A 21,615-nucleotide genomic window follows, 5' to 3' on the forward strand; every position below is an offset into this window, starting at 1 on the left:
AAACATTAGCTTGTCAGTAGATATAGCTCTTTGGAGTTAGTTTTTGCCTATTGTTAGTCCTTCACCTCTACAACAAGAGCATTTCATTATGTACAGGGGGGACAAGTCACGAAAAGTTAGCTATATACAAAGGCAGAGGAGAATATAAATATATTGCAACTCTAGAGGAAGCTTTACAGTTCCCAAAACACTTGCCTGCATAGTGTACCTTTAAATGTATTTTCTTGCACACACCCTCAATATGAACAGGACAAGCAACACTGATGTGCTATATACTCCTGTTGAATGAAAGCTTTACAACAAATGCAGTCATTACTGTAAATGCACTTTATTAGACAAAACATTTTGTCACACTTAAGCTATTCTGTGACGGCAAGCTACAAAATAATTTCAGAACCAGAATATGTGACAGATTAAAAAAAACATTCTTTCTAACTGACCTTGACATTAAAAATGTTCAAAACCATGTATTAGCAAACATTTAGTCAACAATGTGTGCATGGTTTTAGACAGATAAAATGAGAACAAACTCCTCCCATCAGCTGCTCATTTGTACCTTAGACAAAAACCCACCAAAGTAGACATGGGCATTGGCATTCTTCCTGTCTCGTCATGGCAAAGAGGAGTATTGAAATAAAAACAAGAAAATAAAAAAAGTTTAAAAAACGGAAGGCTCACTGTAGAAAAGAAAGAAATATTCAGTCACGGTTCCACATGTGGCATGAGATACTTAAAAATTGACAGAAAATGGGCAGTGTCTTCCTCACAGGACTACAAACGGACCTCTTGGCGGTAGTGGTGGTGGTGGCGGCGTCTGAGCGGATGAGTCGGATGAGGACCCATGGACGCTCAGCCTGAGGATCACCTCTCCACAGCTTCTGATGAGGAAACTTCAGTTACCTGCGGCCAGTTTGGTTTAGTGATGTGAACATCAGTAGGAGGCTTTCATCACTCCGATATCATTAATAGGATTCCACATTAAAAACAGTCATGTAGTTTCTAGCCTTTAGATGGGTAAAGGCAATGTTAGGATCTCTTACTGCCTTATAGGGCGGCACTCACACTGCTTTTTTCACCTCCAGAGTGTATTTCAAAGTAGTGAGTGTTAAAAACATGCAAGCTATAAAACTGATTGTGTACATATTGTTGCTATTATACGTTATATTTGGCTAAATCGCTAGCTTCCTGACTTCGCTAAGGCAGGCAAGCAAGCTAACGAACGACCCATTGTTGAAAAAAACACAACCTCAAAACTATTTTTAACTTTGAGCGTATCGCGTTTTTAGAAGCCACGCTTTTTTTCTGCTTGCGCCCCGCTTTTATAAATGCGAGGCGCATTGTAACGGAAACAATTTAATATGAGCGCCTGGAGGTGAAAAAAACATGTCAGTCTGATGCCCAAGGGATGAAGCCACTATACGAACCCAACCTTACCTTTCAGTGAGCATTGAAAGCACAAAATTATTGGCAGTCATGGACAGTCTCTCTGCTTGCGTGTTTTCTCACAGGTTAAATCAGCTGACAGACTGTGCTGTAAACCTAATCACTCATAATATGGGGGAGCCTAGGAGAATGTTTTGTTTTCTCAAAGCATCTGTTTCTGTCTGCATCGGAGAGTAACAGGAACATGTGAGTCTATCTGCACCATGGAGCTAGACTTACCTCTCCAGGCGGTTCACCACCTCTCTGACGGTGTTGATCAGGCTCTCGTGCTCCTGGGGGTTGGTCAGAATGAGGCTGTGCAGCTTTTTCATGTAGGTGTCGATGGAGTCCACTGTGGGCATCTCTCCACTGCCTACAGATCCAGAGAACAGTCAGGGTGACGCAGGGGCCAAGCGATAAGAAGCGGTTTGTGAATAATGTGGTGGATTATTAAAGCTGCCTAAGCCAAGTGCCTGAGACGATGCAGTATGATTGAATTTGATCTTTATTGCTAATCTCACCTAGCCGTTGATTAAGCATTAAGTGCCTACAGGCCACCTTCACTGACATACAACTCATGGTGAGCAGAAGGATTCAAATCTAGGCTGCAGTTCACAGAAAGAGAGAGAGTAAAAGGAAAAGCGAAAGAAAGAAAAGGAAAGAAAGAAAGAAAGAAAGAAAAAGCCCCTTTGGGGGAGCTGAAGGCAGGCCAGTCTCTCATCTCCAATCCTCAAAGAAAGGAGACCTCAAGTGCAAAAGCCAAATTGTTCATGACGCATTAACATTACATTACAAGCCCCCTGAGATGCAGCAATGTCCTTCAGCTGCACACTTTCAAAGTCAGACAACGCAGAAAACACAGAAATCCAGGGTTAATTATTAACTTATCCTATAACCAATTCCCTAACACTAGCATTAACATTTGAACTACCTCTGCCAGTGAAGCTGGCAGTAATGACTGCAGTGGGTTATCATGAATAAAAGATGTCTTCCTGGCAGACCTTCCTTATCCCCCTCAAGCTCTGCCCCGGTGCAGCAGATGTGCGAGCCACGCTGAGGAGCCTTGAGCACAGACCGCACATCTGTACCGGACAGCAGGGCAGGCCTGGTGCCAACAAAACCTGTCCAGCTACAGTACAGTGCGCGCACACACACACACGCACGCACACACACAGTGTACACGTGGTCATAATCCACGTGATAAATCAGTGTGCTTACAAGCAAAACAAAGAGACGTGCAGCACTTGTGCTTGCGTGTGTATGTGTACACATAAAGCCAGATGGAATTCTCTGTGACAATTGTGCAAGTGAAAGCTTGAATGTGTCTATGTTAAGCTATTGATAGTCATGATAATTCTGTATACATGTAAGTTATGTAAAGCTATTGATACACTGTGCATGTGTAGTGATATGTATTAATCACAATAAAGGGTGTCTGTCTGTGGGTCCATAATGATTGTCTATCCATGTATGCGTCTGTATGTGAAATACCATGTGTGCATGTGCATTCACGTGTGTGTGTGTGTGTATGCACTGTGTGTGTGTGTGTGTGTGTGTGTGTGTGTGTACCTGGCAGAGGGTACTGGGAGAAGCTGCCAGTGAGCGCCTGCCTCAGCGTCTCCAGGTGCTGCTGCAGCATGCCGTTGCGCCCGCGCTCTTGCATCAGGTCGCCCTCCAGGCGCTCCACGGCGCTGCGCATGCTCTCCACGTGCTTCTGCAGCGCCGCGTTGCGCTCCTCGTACTCCATGTTGGTCTTACGCAGCTGCCGCATCTCCGCCTCGCGCGCTGAGGGGATTAAGGGGTGGAGGAAGGGAGTGGTGAGGGAAGAGGACCGGAGGGCCACAGAGGAACAAGTCAGAGAATCTCAAAAGAGCTCAAAGGAGCTTTCACAGGAACTCTGCACCAAAGAGAACTGTATTCGGTGTGGAGATGTTAGTCCTTTTACCATTTGAGGTGACTTGATGTAGGGGATTCAAAGTATATGGGTGTGTGCTACTACCTAGTGTACATGCATTTATTATACGGCTCTTCATAATGCTAGTAGAACGCTCCATTGACTTGAATGGGATTTCCCAAAGTTCTAGCGGTAAGATATATTCATGTAATTACAGCTGCAAACATATAACTAGATGTACCGCAGAGCGGTACAAAATATGACCGCCGCCCAGTCCAGCACATTTTTTCCACAAAAAGAAATCACGCTGATGATCACGCTATGATTCTAACTGTCTCACTAAATTGCATTATCCACACTCAATTCTCACTGGTATCTGCTAGACAACAAGTACCAAAACATTATTAGTTCATAGATTTCACATGTAAAATTCATTTTATACAACCCCACCTCCATCTTGCCTATTCATAATTCTGAGAAATTCTTGATTGTTTGTGTTATGTTTATGTTATGTGTGTGTGTGTGTGTGTGTGTGTGTGCGTGCTTGTGTGTGTGCCTGCGTATGTGCCTGTGCATGCAAGCGTATATGTCTACTGTGTGAGTATGTGTCATACGTATGATTACTGTGAATGTATGTGTGTGTGTGTGTGTATCTGTTTGTGCACATGTGTGCACATGAAATGGGTTAATATGACCCCTGGAGGCAAACATACGGAAAAAAATGGTCATCCTAGGCCCTATAGTTCTCAAGATATTCACAGAGAACTGTGTCTGCCCTACCCTCCTTTTGGGGGGTCCAGTCCAGCGGGGGGGCTACAGATCAAAACGAAAAATGACGGTTCCATGTTATCCATGTGGGGGTACATGCCCACCAAGTTTTGTGTACCCCGGTCTTTCAGTGTCCCGGGAATCCTTGTTGGTGTACGTCACTAAATGTACACATAAATTATTTTATTGTAAGGCCCCCCATGAACGAAAGTACACAAAACTTGGCATGCATTCGGAGGGTGTGATAATGATCCTAAACTTTTCATTTCGTGCAGTTTTGACCTTGTCAGCCAGAGATATTGTGATGAAAACACCTAATTTTTTGCTTTTTAATTTTTAACTAGGTGGCGCTATACATGAAATAAGTGGTAATGGGATGGGATGACATGCCCCCTTAAGACCAACATACATAAAAAAGGTGGACCTCCTAGGCCCTACGGTTCTCGAGATATTCACAGAAAACTGTCTCCGGCCACCTACAGGCCAGTTGGTGTATAGTAACGTAAATTCATTTATTGTGTGGCCCCCCATGAACGGAATTCCACGAAACTTGGCGTGCATTCAGAGGGTGTCATAATGATCCTACACTTCCAATTTCGTGCAGTTTTGACTATGTTAGGTCACAGATACCTGCGATTACAACACCTCATTTTTACTTTTTTGTGTTTAACTAGGTGGCGCTATACATGAAATGAGTGGTTATTGAATGGGTTGACATGGCCTCTTGAGATCAACATACCAAAAAAAAATGGTCCTCCTAAACCCTACGGTTTTCGAGATATTCACAGAAAACGGTGTCTGCCCTACCCTCCTTTCGGGGGGTCCAGTCCAGCGGGGGGGCTACAGATCAAAACGAAAAACGATGGTTCCATGCTATCCATGTGGGGTTACATGCCCACCAAGTTTCGTGTACCCCGGTCTTTCAGTGTCCCGGGACTCATTGACGGAAATTTGGGCATGCGAAAAAAAAAAAAAAAAAAAAAAATAATAATCTGACTAAACCTATATGACCGCCGCTTCGCTGCGCGGCGGTCATAATTACCGCTGTCAATGGCAACGGGTTTTGTGCTTCTGATACGTCTTTCATATCACTACGCAAGGACTGGAACTTCATTCAAACGTGAAAGCAGACGGTTGATCAGCTGTGTTCTAAAGAATGTTTGATTCAAGTTCAGCAGCGTGTGTTGTTGCGAACTATTTGTTTCTCAGCAAATGCCACGATGAACGGTAACAAATAGGCTAGGTTATGTAGGCTAAAGTGATGTGGGGAGTTTATTATTTCGTTTTGGCAAGTAGCCGTATAATAAGCGGGATAATGTATAGAACGCCGGTCATTACTGTGAAAATAAGTCCCTTCAGGGCGGAACAAGACCCCTCCGCTGCGTGTCGGGGTCCGGTTCGCCCTGTCGGGACTTATTTTCCCAGTAATGACCGCCGTTCTATACATTATCCCTTACGTAATGTGTGTTGTGTGTACGTGCATGTGTGAAGGTGGTTCAAAGTAGGCAGGTGTGTGCTACTACCAAATGTGTATGTGTGTGATATGTGTGTATGAGTGTGAAGGTGGTTTAAAGTAGGCAGGTGTGTACTCCTAGTGTGTGTGTGTGTGTGTGTGTGTGTGTGTGTGTGTGCGTGTGTGTGTGTGTGTGTGTGTGTGCGCACATGTGTGTCCGTGCTCAGGTACTTACATTTGCTGTGGTTGAGAAACTCCTCTGTGAAGATGGGGATATCAAACACAGACCTGTCCTTCCCTTCAGCGTCTTTCTATCAGGCGAGGCGGAGGTGGGGTGGGGTGAGGGGGGGTGTTGGGGAGTAGAAAGACAGTAATGAAGAAAAATCGAGGGGATGAGAGCCCAAAGATGATGAGAAATCTGATTGCTGTGAACAATGCCAGACTGCAAGTGTCACATACAGATAGCTATCGGCAACAGAGAAAAAAAAGTTTCAAAACGATGGAGCCTGTGCCATACTTCAGAGCAAAATTGCACCCATCCGTCCCCGTTGCCTGACTATGCTCATATATCACTGCTAACTTCACCCTGGTGTCTTCACGGATGGACTAAAGCCCTCTGCTGAGTTAAATCCAGAGCACTGCCACACTGCCTGGCCCACGGTCTCATAGCGAGCTATGATGTAAAAAAGGTCATTTCATCACTCTGGGGCAATTAATCTCCTTCAGAGGCCAGGAATGAAGCTGACACCTGCTCAGACACAGAGAGTGACAGATAGAGAGAGAGAGTGAGAGTGTGTGTGTGTGTGTGTGTGTGTGTGTGTGTGTGTGTGAGTGAGTGAATGAGAGAAAGAGATTCCTCACAAACCTAACAAATGACTTGCATGACAGGCCCTTTGGTCCTGCAAAAACATTTTGGGACATCAGTGCATATTATAGCTGTATGTCAACAGACACTTCTATGGAACCACCCTGGCCTGCGTTACATAAACTGCTGACAGACTGAAGCCGAGGATCCTTAATCACATTGCTTAACTCCATAAAAATGACTTATGCTCCAAACAGCATTTTAACAGCTGAAGACTCAGAGACACTGTGCCAAGGCTCCTTAATCCAGCTTTTAGGGCCGCTGCAATTAGAAACTTAATTTGTAGCAAACACTCTGGCCAGGCTCGAAAAGATTTCACAGCAAGGAGGGGAGAAACCGGAGCCGTATACTGGATTTATTCAGGCACTTTTAGTCCCCAGTACATTTTTTTATGGGGGCAGAGCAGAGAAGTACAACGGCTTACCTCGTGAAGAGACTCACTGGCTACCTGGCGGCCAACATCTGTGAGGGAAGAAAAGCATACAGAGAGGCTCTGGGTGATTCATCATGTCTACTGTAAAGCACGTCCTTTCAATACATCTTGAAGTGATTGGGAATGAATCACGTAGACGTTATCTGGCTGGCGAGCCAAAGGGGATATTTCAGCCATGGGGCCCCAAAATGCAGACCAGAAGCCTTTCGGAGATGTAGGAATAAAACTACAGCATTCTACTAACAGCATGATCAATTCAATTCAATTCAATTCACTTTATTAATTTATAAACTTTATTGCATTCTGGCAAGACAGCACCACTTCAAGCCCTGGCATAAATGGTTTTTCTGGTCTGATATGTGAACTTTGAGAAATAAACCCCTTGATTATGCAGATCTTCTGCATTTGTGAGTGCATGGGGCCTCAGACAGAGCGGTCTTACAATCAGATAAGTGACTGAGTGGCTTCGGGGGAAGCAGCTGGCTGTGCTGAGATGCCATGGTGAGCGAGTAGTGGGAGGAGTGGGAGAGAATTTGACTTTTGGGCCACCTTACCTCCCCATGGTGAGCGACTAGTGGGAGTGGGAGGGATTTGGACTTTAGGGCCACCGTACCTCCCCATGGTGAGCGAGTAATGAGAAGAGTGGGAGGGATTTGGACCTTAGGGCCACCGTACCTCCCCATGGTGAGCGAGTAGTGGAGGGAGTGGGAGAGATTTGGACCTTAGGGCCACCGTACCTCCCCATGGTGAGCGAGTAGTGGGGGGAGTGTGAGGGATTTGGACCTTAGGGCCACCGTACCTCCCCATGGTGAGCGAGTAGTGGGGGGAGTGTGAGGGATTTGGACCTTAGGGCCACCGTACCTCCTCTGTGCCTCTTGCCCTTCTGTTTCTCCTGCACCTTCCGGGTGTAGTGCTTGTAGGCCTCCGTCTTCTGGTACTTTTCCAGCTCTTGCATGTAACGCTCCTTATCCTTCTCCGCTTCGTCAAGATAACGCTGCCGACACAAAGAAAGAGTGAGAGTGTTTGTGTTGGGTTTCTGAGTGTAAGTGTTTGTGTGCATGAGATAGAAATACAGGGTTTGATTGGAGAGCCAACATAAAGACACCCCCCCCCCCCCCCCCCCCAAAAAAAAAACACTCGCAGAGACAGCCCTCACCTAGACTTTCATATTTGATTTCTCAACAGTAAACGAAAGAGTGGCGTGAGGTAAAGTTGTATACAACATGACACAGTTATTTGAGCCTGCTTGGTTTACACAGGTCTAATGATCTTATCAAGTAAATACAACTTAATACCGTTGAGGGATAAGGAGAGCCTACTCTTAAGCAATTCATTTAATTTATTAGCAAACCTTTTCAAACCAGGAGCACACCAGAGTAATTTATGCTTGTCCGGGCTTGCACTATTCTTGGCTTTCCCAGAGCCTACTGAATCTGATATATACCTGAGATCTAACTGAAGTCTTTGGTTAAGTAATGAACATGAAACTTTTTTTTTTCCATTACCTAATCTGACCACAGTGTTCGCATGAAAATGAGGAAATTCAATTTAGCAGTCAGCATTTGGCCAGCAGATCAAAAAAATAAATCTTGCTGTTCATTGGTCACTCGAAATTGAACTCGAACTGCCCTTTGTGGCAGTTGGCCACCTAATGGCATCTCTTTATCGGTTCATTCATCTGAGGGCTGAGGAGTATTTCAGAGAATGATTTCATTAAAGCTCTTCCAGGCCATTGCTCTAAAAACAGCAACAGTGATTTCCAGAGAGATTACATTTGAGCAATTTCTCTAACCCAAGGCATGTTGACCTGAAGCAAATATTTTCCACAAAAAATAGATTTTATGGAGCACTACCAAGCACATTTCTACACAAAGAGAGACAACAGAAGTGGGAAATGCATAAGCCTTTTTTCTGTAATGTTGAGGGAAGGTAAGAGTAGATGAGGCCTTGCGACTCTCCTAACCACCCTACTTGCTTCTCGTCCGGCGGAAGCTTGCTCCACTCATTGCCCAGCATGCGGGTGATCTCGGGAAAGGGCACGTCGGGTCTCTCCGCCCTCAGCTGCTCGCGACGGTCATTCATGAACCGCACATAGCCTGTCAGCGGGGCCTTGGGCGCATTGCTGTCCTTCACAGGCTTCTTCCGCTTCCGTCCTTTGGTCCAGCTTGTGCGTCTGGGCTTCTGTGTGGAACCAAACAAGTAACCCTTATAGCCCCTCAAGAAACTTAGAACCTCCTAACATTTACAAACAACAACTGTGTTAAACATCACTTTATGTAGTTAAGAATAATACCCAACAATTGGATAACTATCATAATCCTACCTCTTAGCAGCAATACCAAAATAGTGTGCCGTGAAACAACACAGGAAAAGGGCAATCATGCAACACAGACAAATGGGTGCAATTACTTTTTCAGGCTGGATATTCAGCAGGATATAAAGGCTATAAGTACATCTTAGTCCAAGTAGAAAAGTCTCTACTCCTCCTAGCATGACTGACAGACAGACAGACAGACAGATAGATAGAGACAAAACTATACAGGTACACACTGAGGCCGTTTTCCTTGAGTGAAAAGCCACAGTCCAGTGTCTTACCTCTTCTCCATTTCTCTGGCTGCTGTTATCTGTGTTGGCACCAGGCGAGCCAGTCTGCTCCTCCATGGCCTTCTCCTCTATCCACAAGACCAGACAAGTCCTGCTGGGCACAAATGGCTGATGAGGGTATGAAATGAATGAGTGTAGGTGTGTGTGTGTGAGGATGGGTGTGTGTTGGCACATCCACTAGCATGGATCGGACTGAAACATTACACACTGGGCATCAACTCTATGTCAGAAATCACCACCCAACACTGTCTGGGCTATATTCAGATAAGACCCAGATGTTGAGGATTCATGAACAGGCTGTTCTTGGTCTTTACCTGTAAGGAACATATATGTCTGGGGGTTTGGTAAATGGATGCCAGGTGTAAGACACATCTTTGGTACAGACACATTAAATGAGAAGTGATTTACTGAGAAACTAGCTTGCATGGCAGATACTGTTTGTGTGTGTGTGTGTGTGTGTGTGTGTGTGTGTGTGTACTTGTGCACCTACATGCTGACAGTGTACTCATTTGAAACGTCGACACAATAATCATTTTACATAATCAGCGGATGACATAATCTACATGCCAAAACATCCTATTGTTTTTAATTAACATGATTCATTTATTGTTTGGGAAGGGAGACTAATGGCTTGTTGATAGAATGAGTAGTAGCTTGGAACTCATCCAAGGCAGGTTTTTTTTCTTTTAAAAAAAAATCAGAATCCAAAATAGACACAATGACAGATGGCTTTGTCATAATACTGAATGAGAATACTGAAGCCCATCAAATTTTGACATGACTTTTCATTTTGAACACCTAACAGCTCTCTCTCTCGCTCTTTCTCTCTCCGATGTCATCCTCTCATCTGACATGAAACTTTTGACATGAAAATTGCCCATCTTTGCTACCTGCGGCTATTTCTTAAACGCATCTGGAAGTCTCTTAGTCTTCTCCTTTTTAATCTGACAGTGTGACCACTAAACCCTTCTTTCCACCCCGCTGCTGCTGTGCGTTGCCAGATAGTGTTTTCCTCTGACACACAAATGCTGTCCAGAGGAGCGGTGGCGGCAGTAAAAAGTTTCACATTCAGTGCTGGTGGAAAAAAACAGAGTCCCCCTTCAGAGTGCAGCCAGGGGGCCACATTTCCTCTCGGGTCACCGTACCCTGGCTGCAACCGAGAACTGGGGTGGCTTTGTGCATTTCCTGAACACGAGACACGGCAGAGACCAGTAGCACGGCTACAAAACAGTTCAGACACAGCGAAAGAGACACCAAGCTGAATGCACTACACTGTTGGCTTTCAAAGGAAAGCAGCGACAGAGCCTGCGGACCCGACAGCGAGATTCACTGATTGAATTCAACATGGTGGCCCCTGGATGAGAAAAATCAGACCCCTGTGTGAACGGCTGCGGGGCAATTCTGTGCTTTAGTCAGGGTCAGGGGTTTTGTTACAGGTCTCAAACAGCCAAGACCACAAGCAAATACAACTCCAACCATTGTCGCTATGTTTTTTCACCTCTGACCCCTAAATCCCCACTCAAGAGTCAAGCAGACACATTGTGGCTCTCTCCATCCAGTCATTCAATACTGTGGGAAAAGGAAAACGAAAGCTAGAAGATGGAGAAAAGTAAGGTCAGACAAGCAGGCGCATGCCAAAAAGCATTCCATTTTCATTTTGCATTGCAAATGAAATGCATGTCCAACAGAATTGTTCACTTGGTCCACCATGGAATTTCCATGGCATTTTGGATCCTGCCAAAAGTGCTGATAATAAGGAGCAACAGCTTGGCTGATCAACTCAAAAGCAGTTAGGGTGGTTTGACATGCAGGAGGCTGCAGCATGAAACAATTACTTGATTGCTGCAGTTAAAACTTCCCTTTTGGGGTGATTAGCTGTGGAATCTCAGGCAGCAGCTGCGTGTTAAAACCCTGCACGTATAGGAACCAAATATCAGTAAAGAATACTAGTACAGCAGTGCCCTCTACTGTGCTAAGTGTACATAACATTGTTATTGCAACTAATCAGTGGTTGTGAATGAAAAAGCAAACATATTATCCATAATGTGGGGCACGTTTCGGCATTTCTGTTGATAATCTGAACATTTAAACATAAAGACATGCTAAAAACTAGGGTGAGGACCAGAAAGATTAACACTGAGGAATCGATATGCTGAAACTGTTCGACTAGAAGCTAAATTTGTTCAAACAAAACAAGCAAAGGGTCAAAACACACATGATCTTGCACTAGCCTAGTCATTAAAGTGTTCTCATGTAGCGTAATGTTAACTTCGAATATATGTAAATATCAAGGCTAGGGTCATCTTTTGGGACGTTTGCCAAACTATACGCTGTAATTTTCTGTAACACAGTAATGCCCAATTACAAGTAACATTAACAAACTAATTTAGCTAGGCATATATTTAGGCATATAATTGCAGCAGCTGGTAGCAAATATTCATATTGAGTATTTGACAGAATCCATTTAGGGCAATCGCTTTCTAATGCTGGACACAGTTAAGAAACCAACTGGCCCCATGGTATCGTGAAATTGACATGCCAGCAACTAGACAGTTAAAGGCCTGAAGCTAACGCTAGTTAGCGACAGCTGGCAGCTATGTACGTTCACACTGCGGCAACCAAATGCAATGACATAATCGACACTATTGGTAAAATTATGAAACCGTTTGATCTGTATGACTGTATCGTAGCTAAGTCACGGATAAAGGTTTAACCGGGTGCAATTGTCTACGATTATTTCCAAGCTATGGTTATGGATCCAAATAACGGGCAAGCTAATGTTCGCTAGAAATTCAGCTAACTTAACGTTATCTGGATAGAAGCTAGCTAGGACTAACGTTAGCACAAAGTTAGAATATAAAACCCCAGTCGGTCCAAAGTATGTTCCCATAAGCGTTGACGTTGCTTTTGTCTAATTAAGCAAGGTATTTGACTGATCAGTGGTCCCATCAGATGGTAGCATCATTAATCCAACTACATGACTGTTACAGCTAACGTTAATGGTAGCCTTAGCAAGCAATAGCCTATCTTCCTATTGGTAGCACTAACTAGCCTAGCATAATGATGATGGTCGATTTCCTTTATCTACATTTCCATTGCCTGTTAAATATACCGTCATATTGTACTATAAAATAAACGTTAGAGTTTCACACTGACCTGTCTCAGTCGTGTTTAGGGCTAGGGCAGGTAAAATATCAGTCAAGGAACTTCAGAAATCAAAACAATACAAGACGCGCATTGAAGTCGCAGCTGCCAGCACAAACCGAGGGGATGTTAAAAAAAAATCCAATATTACAATAGACTATGCTGCGCAGTTCTACATAGAGCGTCTCTTCAAAACTGTATTATTACCGTATATGAGAGATTGTATAGACCCTTTCAACAATAAAAACAAAAACAATGCTTGAACGTTCTATTTGGTTCCAGATGACAAGTTGTATTCGTCTATTTAGAACTTGGTTCTCAAAGTGGGGTCCGGGGACCCCCAGGGGTCTGCAGCACATTGTCAGGGGGTCCCTGACAAAGTTTGCTACAAAATATGAAATTGTCTTATATGGCGAAAAATGCTACAGTATCAGTATTTGCCAGAATTAAGCCAATTGGCAGACATTTGAAAGGATACAAAGGGGAGAGTGATATGGTGTGGTGATTTTAATGCACATAGTACATTGTGGGGGGATAAGAATTATGTCAATGGGGATGTGATTTTAGAATTTATGGATGAGGAAGAATTAGTTTGTCTGAATGATGGCTCAGGTACTAGGTTGGATATTGTTAGGGAACATAATCAGCAATAGACCTCACATTAGCTACAATGCCATTAGCAGACAAGTGTGAATGGGAGATATTGGGATAACGCTATAGGTAGTGACCACCTCCCTATTAAAATTCAAGTAGGAATGGAAGTTGCAATTGAGCATGAAGTCAAAAATGAGAGATATTAGAGAAAGCAGATTTTGACAAATTTAGAGAGATTAGTGATGAGATGCTGTCAGTAATAGATATCAATAAAGATATTGAAAGTTTATGCAAAGAAAGATTTAGTGCTGGCATAATCAGTGCTGCAAGTTTAGCCATTTCTAACCCAAACCCAAGAATTTAAGTAAAATATGGTGGTCTAATGAATGCAAAAAAGTAATTGAAGATAGGAACAAAGCTTTTAGAGTTTTGAAAAGAACAAATAATTTCCAAAACTTAATTAAGTTTAAGAAATCTCAAGCAGTTAAGGGAAACTATAAGGGATACTAAGCATGGTTGCTGGAGAAGGTTCTGTGACTCTGTAGGAAGAACTACTCCAGTGGAGAAAGTTTGGGAAATGATAAAGAAAATGAAAGGGAGTGGAAAATAATATGGATATCCTGTGTTGCATGATGGTCAAAATTTAATAACTAAGTAGCATTGGCAAAGCAGAGATAATTGCAAAGGCTCTGAGTAAGGTACATAGTAACCTAAGGAAAATCTTAGCCAACAGGAAAAGGGAGCAAGAGCAGAAACAATTGAAAAATATAAACATCATTTTGAGAATGAAGTTGTGATAGGAGGGGTGTTGGATGAATTAATCACATTAACCAAACTCAATAATGCTCTGAGAAAGTTAGGTAAAACTTCACCAGGGGGGGATGGGATTTTTTATGCTATGTTGGAAAACTTAACTGACAAAGGAAAGGAAGTGTTATTGTCTCTTTACAATAAGGTATGGACAGAGGGAATTATTCCAAGGGCATGGAAAGAATCTATAACTATCCCTATTAAAAACCTGGGAAAGATCCAAAGATTCCTAACAACTACAGGCCAATAGCACTTACATCCCAAATGGGGAAAACAATGGAAAGAATAATAAATGACAGGCTTATATATAGTTGAGACTAAAGGATTGATACAAAACTAGATGTACCGCAGAGCGGTACAAAATATGACCGCCGCCCAGTCCAGCACATTTTTTCCACAAAAATAATTCACGCTGAAAGGCCTATATGATTCTAACTGTCTCACTAAATTGCATTATCCACACTCAATTCTCACTGGTATCTGCCAGACAACAAGTACCAAAACATGATTAGTTCATAGATTTCACATGTAAAATTCATTTTATACAACCCCACCTCCATCTTGCCTGTTCATAATTCTGAGAAATTCTTGAATTGTGTGCATGTGTGCATGTACATGTTCATGTTATGTGTGTGTGTGTGTGTGCGTGCTTGTGTGTGTGCCTGCGTATGTGCCTGTGCATGCAAGCGTATGTGTCTACTGTGTGAGTATGTGTCATACGTATGATTACTGTGAATGTATGTGTGTGTGTGTGTGTATCTGTTTGTGCACATGTGTGCACATGAAATGGGTTAACATGACCCCTGGAGGCAAACATACGGAAAAAAATGGTCATCATAGTCCCTACAGTTCTCAAGATATTCACATAGAACTGTGTCTGCCCTACCCTCCTTTCGGGGGGTCCAGTCCAGCGGGGGGGCTACAGATCAAAACGAAAAAATGAAGGTTCCATGCTATCCATGTGGGGTTACATGCCCACCAAGTTTTGTGTACCCCGGTCTTTCAGTGTCCCGGGAATCCTTGTTGGTGTACGTCACTAAATGTACACATAAATTATTTTATTGTAAGGCCCCCCATGAACGAAAGTACACAAAACTTGGCATGCATTCGGAGGGTGTCATAATGATCCTACACTTTTAATTTTGTGCAGTTTTGACCTTTCAGCCAGAGATATTGTGATGAAAACACCTCATTTTTTGCTTTTTAATTTTTAACTAGGTGGCACTATACATGAAATAAGTGGTAATGGGATGGGTTGACATGCCCCCTTAAGACCAACATACATAAAAAAGGTGGACCTCCTAGGCCCTACGGTTCTTGAGATATTCACAAAAAACTGTCTCCGGCCACCTACAGGCCAGTTGGTGTATAGTAACATAAATTAATTTATTGTGTGGCCCCCCATGGCCGGAATTCCACAAAACTTGGCGTGCATACAGAGGGTGTCATAATGATCCTACACTTCCAATTTCGTGCAGTTTTGACTATGTTAGGTCACAGATACCTGCGATTAAAACACCTCATTTTTACTTTTTTGTGTTTAACTAGGTGGCAGGCATGAAATGAGTGGTTATGGAATGGGTTGACATGGCCCCTTGAGATCAACATACAAAAAAAATGGTCCTCCTAAACCCTACGGTTCTCGAGATATTCACAGAAAACTGTGTCTGCCCTACCCTCCTTTCGGGGGTCCAGTCCAGCGGGGGGGCTACAGATCAAAAAAACGATGGTTCCATGCTATCCATGTGGGGTTACATGCCCACCAAGTTTCGTGTACCCCGGTCTTTCAGTGTCCCGGGAATCCTTGATGGAAATTTGGGCATGCGAAAAAAAAAAAAAAAAAAAAAAAAATCTGACTAAACCTATATAGTCAGATAGTCGCTGCGCGGCGGTCATAATTATCAGAGTGGTTTTAGAAAAGGTAGAGGTACTATGGATCCTTTAGTATTTTTGAAGGATGCATAAGACGAGCTCAAGTGAATAAGGAGTCAGTGGTGGCTGTCTTTTGTGATATTGAGAAAGCATACGACATGATCTGGAAGGAAGGACTCTGGTAGAAAATGGTATCCCGCAAGGGAGTATTATCAGTATTGTTCTCCATCATTATAAATGACATTTTTAAGGAAGTGGAGAATTTTGTAGATGTAGCATTGTTGTGCAGATGATGGGGCTTTATGGAAAAGAGGGAGGAATGTTGAATTTGTTGAGTGGGGAGCAAGTACCTGCTCTAAGAACAATTTATACAGGATTGATCAGGTCTGTATTTGACTATGGTTGCATAATATATGGCTCTGCAGCCAAAACATGGCTGAGTAAGTTGGATGTGATCCAAAATCAGGCGTTAAGGTTATGCTGTGGTGCTGTCAAAACCACACCAGTGAGAGCTATCCAGGTGGAGATGGGAGAAATGCCTCTTCACCTTAGAAGAGATCAGCTAGCCCGTGTGTATTGGGCAAACTTGAGAGGTCATAATGAAGATCATATGTCAGTCAGTTTTGAAGCAATGCCAAGAGCGTGGAACGCTCAAGTCAGAAGTTTTGGTTGGGTCATCAATGATAAAGTAAACGAAATGCCGTTTAATGAATTAAAAATAAGTCCCACTGTACCTCTCCCGCTACTCCACCATGTATTTCTAAGGAGGTGTCAATTGATTTGGGATTATTAGAAGGAAAACAAGATAATGACATGGACAAATACAGGGTGCAGAGCTATTTAATGGAGAGGTATAGTGAGGATATAAGATAACTATCTATCTATAAAGCAAGAAGCGTCTGTGTGTGTGTGTGTGTGTGTGTCTGTGGCACGCATATCTCGCTGACCGTTTGTCAGACTGACCTAAGATTTCGTATGTGGCTCGCGCGTGGCACAAAGGTGTGCACTCTCGATTTTGAATGCATATTTCATGCATATTTCATATTTCAAAATATGCTTATTTATGTAGGACGTTTATCGCTGCACTGCACTGTTTCCAAGGGGACCAGTTTAAGGGGAGCTCCACCCCATGGATCGTGTACTGACAGTAGCTAGGTCCAGAGAATGGGCTCTGATTTAGCAGTTTACACAGCGGAATTGATTGCTGTGTGGCTAGCTTTGCTTTGGGTGGAGGTCAATAGGCCAAGGAAGGCAGTAATTGCTTCAGATTCCAGCTCAGCTTTGATCAGTATCAAAACGTTTCAGTCATAGTCAAGGCAGGACATTGTGTATGACATACTGCAATTTGCAAATAATCTGATAAAGTCAGGAATTATTTTAACTCTGGTATGGGTACCAGCTCATATAGGAGTTGTAGGAAATGAGTTAGCAGATAAAAGTGCCAAGCAAGCAGCTGGAAATTCTAATATAAATATAGTAAACTACAGCAAAGCTAGCCTGGCCTTGCCTTCCTATGTACTTCCACTCGATTTTCATCTTCCTCCACGACTCCGTCCGGGATTCCGGCCATTGGCCTCGCTTGCAACGAGCAATTCGACCCCGAGCCAATTAGTGAGCAGGAGGCGGGAGTTGTGAGACAACGTCAAGATTCTGCGCTGTGTTTGAATCATGGAGGTATTATATATAACTGGAGAGAGTGACTAAGTCCCGCCCTCCATACAAATGAATGGCGGAGGCTAGGCTAGTAAATCCGGCCAATTCATAGTCAACGCCATCTTGAACACTGGGGTTCGGATCCAGCGCCAGTCGGCTCTGACCATGCGCCAAGTTACAAAGCTGGAAATGACGCATGGACCAACGTCGATTATTATTGGATATTCTGTAAAAAGAGAGTCGTCCTCCAGTAACAGGGTGGCGATAATGCACATAAAGTCCTTGCCTCATAACAAGAAGAAGAAAAAGTTGATCGGGAACGCGCATGGAGTCCGAGTGGAGTCGGCATGAAGCGCAACTTAATTTCATTGGATAACACAGCGGCTCTAACTAAAAGCGGTCTGCCTCACTGATCTATTATAGATCAGTGGGTCTGCCTGCTGTCCTGCTGCAAATATGCATTCGAACATGACGTGAAATATCCGTAGTTGAACTATAAATAAACGATTCGGTTTTTAGTGCCAAGTGTAGCGCATTTTTACAGTCTATGATTAGTTTGTTTTTTATTTTATTGTTTGCCATCTCAGCGGGTGCTCTAAACGTATTTTAGCGTTGGCCCATGACCAAATCAAGCCAATAATAGCCAGTAGCCACAATAATGACTGGAGCCAGAGCCCTCAATAGCCACCCTGTTTTGAAAATAATATTAAAGATAGTATTGAAGATAACGCACAGAACGGTCAGCCTGAGCGGACAATTACGTCCCCAACTCATCTAAAATGTGGTGTCTTTACTTTGAGTTGTACACCGCAGATCAGAGGAGGCTCCTTCATTGAGGAAAGGGAGGAACACCCTCCCTAAAATTTCAGAGAAAAATAAAAAATATATTAAGTGAATTACTATTCTGATAAATTACTGTTAATATATTACTATTTGAACACTTTAAATGAACAAAATCGTTCCCCTAGGTCAAAATGCCAACAGCACCCCCTATCGCAATTGAAAATTACTGTATGGAGGAGCTTCCTCCTCAAGCCCCTCATTGAAGTCCATTATAAACGCCTCGGACCCCAGCGGCTCGTGAATCACGTCGTTTTCAATGGCCAAGGGAGGTAGCTCCTCCGTACAGTAACTTTCAATTGCGATAGGGGGTGCTGTTTTTAGCGGCAACGGTGAACTAATGAGCAGCTAGCTGCTCTGCAAGCAATATGCAGTCATACAACGAAGAGTCTTGTGTTGAACGGAAAGCTTGTTTTTTTGCTCCTGAAATAAACAGTACAATGGAATCAGAGGACAAAGTCCATCTTTTATACATTCAAATACAGTGCAAAAGTTAGGATCAAAGCAGGAAGACCAGATCCAAAAATGAAGGATGGTAAGGCTAGTGTAGTAGGCTACTGAATGCTACATAGGCTAGTATGACAAATAGCCTACTCCTGACTAACTGGTAACGTTAGCACAGGTCTGTCACAAACGTGGACAGTTCAGGGATTTGGTGATAAAAACATTTTCGGATAGTTATGCGTTGTTATAATCATCCAAGTTATGCCTCAACTAAACAATTGTTAAATGATGTTCTTGTTGTTAATATGCTCTTGTTTTCACGTTCTAACTGTATCTTTGGATGGTTACATTGTTAATGAATGTTTCAGACCATAATGCATTCCTTTAATGACGTCTTCAATAACATTTGCCTTTCGAGTATAAATTCCCACTTAGCTATTACAACCTGTCTTTAAATAATAGCAATTTGGCTTTAAAAACATTAGCATGTTACAAATAACCACTTTTAAGGTCTATTTTTAATGGTCAATAGTTACATGGTTTTATATAACAAGTGTCTATTTTTAGTATTATAGACTTTTTTGCAAATGTATTACATTGAGCAAAACCTCCAGACTTTTCATAATTTTGCACATCAGGAAAACAGTGTTTCATAACTAGACCTACATATCTTCCCTGACTTCCCAGACCTAAATTTACATTTATTTACATATACATTTATTAATTTAGCACTATTATCCAAAGTGACTTGTATATTTAAATTATATTACAAAGTGTATTGTTCCTGGAGGAAATGCACAATGGTGGAAGCCAAGAACTGAACCCACAACTTTTCTGGCTACTGCATGCTAGCCTAGCTCCTTAGGTCAGACCCCCCCCCCCCCCCCTAAGAATGTCAGAACAGCATTTATTGCACAACATTGCCAGTTAAAATGCTAAATAGTACATTCTGCTGCTATAAATGTGTCTGGGTAGGTGGCCTACATACTTGTTCACATATGCCACCAACACCATCACAAACTTACATTTGCCACTAACACCAATCAAGCGGACATTTCTTCCTCCGTTATTTTTTTAACCACCGGCCGCCACTGCCGCAGATGGTAAAGTAACGGTTAAAGAGAATGTTGTCTGCGGACTCAGCAAAAAACAGTTTACTTACGCATCCACGACATCCAATCTTCGCGCTCACCTGTGGAGTTACCATCCAAATGAGGCAGCGGTGTCAGAGGCACAGTAGACGGCCAGAGCATCGCCAGGCGTCCAACATCGTATGATTGCATACTTTCCGTATATCCTAAATTATGTCCAGGGTCTGCTATTTACTTTAGCTGCAAAGCACAGGTATTTATTTGAGGTAGACTTATTCGAGGCAGACCTTTATTTCTTACATTGTACGTTATTGTGAGACATGCGTTTTGTTTGGAGCGGCATACCAGGCTATCAAACGCAGACGATTTTCGGTTTTGGTATGGGATTTAATTTACTTTTTGACTTTTATTATATAGTTAAATGTTGAGACCGATGGGCATTTAAATCTAGAGGGTATTTGATGATCACTGTAAAGTTTCGTGTAGTGGAAAAAGTGTTGGAATTTCCAGCTGTTTATTGCGAGACAAGGCCTTTCCTTCATTCATTGAACGTGCGCTGTGATCTAATGGAAACCTTATTGCATAGCGAAGTAGCCTAAATTGAGCTTTTTTTTAAATTATGCATGGTTTACTTTTTATTAAATTCGTAGGCTGGAATGCCTCGCAGCAATAATTGTGTAGTAGCCTAGTGCTTTAGCCTCTGGCAAGCTCCAAAGGGGGCGGCAATAGGTTGAGAGCAACGTGTTGGAGACCCATGGTGTAACGAGACAAGGTCTTTATGCCGCTGTTGTGTAATTTATTGTCTTTAATCATGTTTAGGCTATGTTTGTTCGGGACAAACAACAACGAAACAAGATCAATATAATTTAATTTATTTGTTTATTTGTCATATGATGGATAAACAACCATAATATGCGCGTCTTCTCATAGGATCCTCAAGAAATACGCACTGAATAACGTTTGGCTGTAGCCGCCGGATAGGTACCCGCCCACCAACATGTACGCGCATGAGAGCTCGTGCCCAACACGGATTTTCGTGCATGGAGCTGGTTCCAAATGCTCCATGCAGCGCCATATTTGAAAATGGCGTATGCTAACATGCCGAAGCTAATCTGCACGCTCTTGACCCCCTGGTTTGAATAGACCTCTCCAGAACAAGTCCCGCCTCCGTAGCTTCCGTATCCATCCATCTTCCGGTCGTCAAATGTCTATGGGAAATAACATGGCGTTTCGAAAGATCGTACCTGTCAAACTCTGTAGGTGACAAAGTAGAAAAAGCTGCCCAGATAGCAATTTCCTTTGGGCCGGATTCGCATAAAAGCCTTTAGATCCGCCTGTAGCGGACATACGGTATCTGACTGTGGGCCAGGTCTGCTCCTGATACAGGTTTCAGCTCTGCTAGCAATGCTGTTTTATCAGCGGTTTACAGATTTGTCCCAGGTCCAATTTCGGCAACTGAACTGGAAGTCAGGAGATGCTTTTAAAATACAAAACACAGATTTGGCCCAAATCTGTGATAGGATATGAGCCGAAGGACCATTTTTTCACAGCAGACCCAGGTGGTAATGATATTAATTAAGGTGCTGATTCTGCTAAATTGACTGTCCTTTCCCTACTTCATTGTCAACTGGCTGCTAAAGAAAAAAAAAGGTATTTTGGAATGGCACAAATTTAGAAACCATGGGGGTGCACTATGTTCCCATGGCCACTTCATTTCTACAGTAAGGC

The 21,615-nt window shown here is 42.9% G+C and overlaps 1 protein-coding gene across 5 annotated transcripts; it reads right to left on the minus strand.

Annotated features, from left to right (window-relative positions):
• Positions 1-312: 312 nt before the first annotated feature.
• hmg20a (high mobility group 20A) lies at positions 313-12,714 on the minus strand. 5 transcript variants are annotated; one of them, XM_076264306.1, is made up of 9 exons: positions 12,596-12,714; positions 9,431-9,530; positions 8,807-9,016; positions 7,697-7,829; positions 6,827-6,864; positions 5,773-5,848; positions 2,992-3,207; positions 1,663-1,795; positions 313-875 (listed from the first exon to the last, which is right to left on the minus strand). In XM_076264306.1, exons 2-9 carry the CDS (start codon positions 9,494-9,496, stop codon positions 764-766), a joined length of 984 nt encoding a protein of 327 aa, XP_076120421.1. In that variant the 5' UTR covers positions 9,497-9,530; positions 12,596-12,714; the 3' UTR covers positions 313-763. The 5 variants fall into 5 exon arrangements, with proteins under 5 accessions (XP_076120421.1, XP_076120400.1, XP_076120410.1 ...); XM_076264285.1 differs by having other exon boundaries at positions 313-878; XM_076264295.1 differs by having other exon boundaries at positions 313-878; positions 9,431-9,533.
• Between the last annotated feature and the right edge of the window lie 8,901 nt (positions 12,715-21,615).

This window comes from Alosa pseudoharengus, unplaced genomic scaffold (genome assembly GCF_046254945.1).
Source record: "Alosa pseudoharengus isolate Yale_2024_CS ecotype anadromous, Long Island Sound unplaced genomic scaffold, YU_APseudo_1.1 YU_APseudo_1.1_scf_10, whole genome shotgun sequence".
Taxonomy (NCBI): Eukaryota; Metazoa; Chordata; class Actinopteri; order Clupeiformes; family Clupeidae; genus Alosa; species Alosa pseudoharengus.

What these genes read in the sequence shown, in the direction of transcription:
- hmg20a (XM_076264285.1), bottom strand. Translation starts at nt 9,496, where the DNA reads ATGGAGGAGCAGACTGGCTCGCCTGGTGCCAACACAGATAACAGCAGC. An exon ending in GCCAGAGAAATGGAGAAGAG is followed by an intron (nt 9,017 to 9,430) that starts GTAAGACACTGG and finishes GGTTCCACACAG; the next exon opens with AAGCCCAGACGCACAAGCTG. An exon ending in TTCCGCCGGACGAGAAGCAA is followed by an intron (nt 7,830 to 8,806) that starts GTAGGGTGGTTA and finishes TTGTGTCGGCAG; the next exon opens with CGTTATCTTGACGAAGCGGA.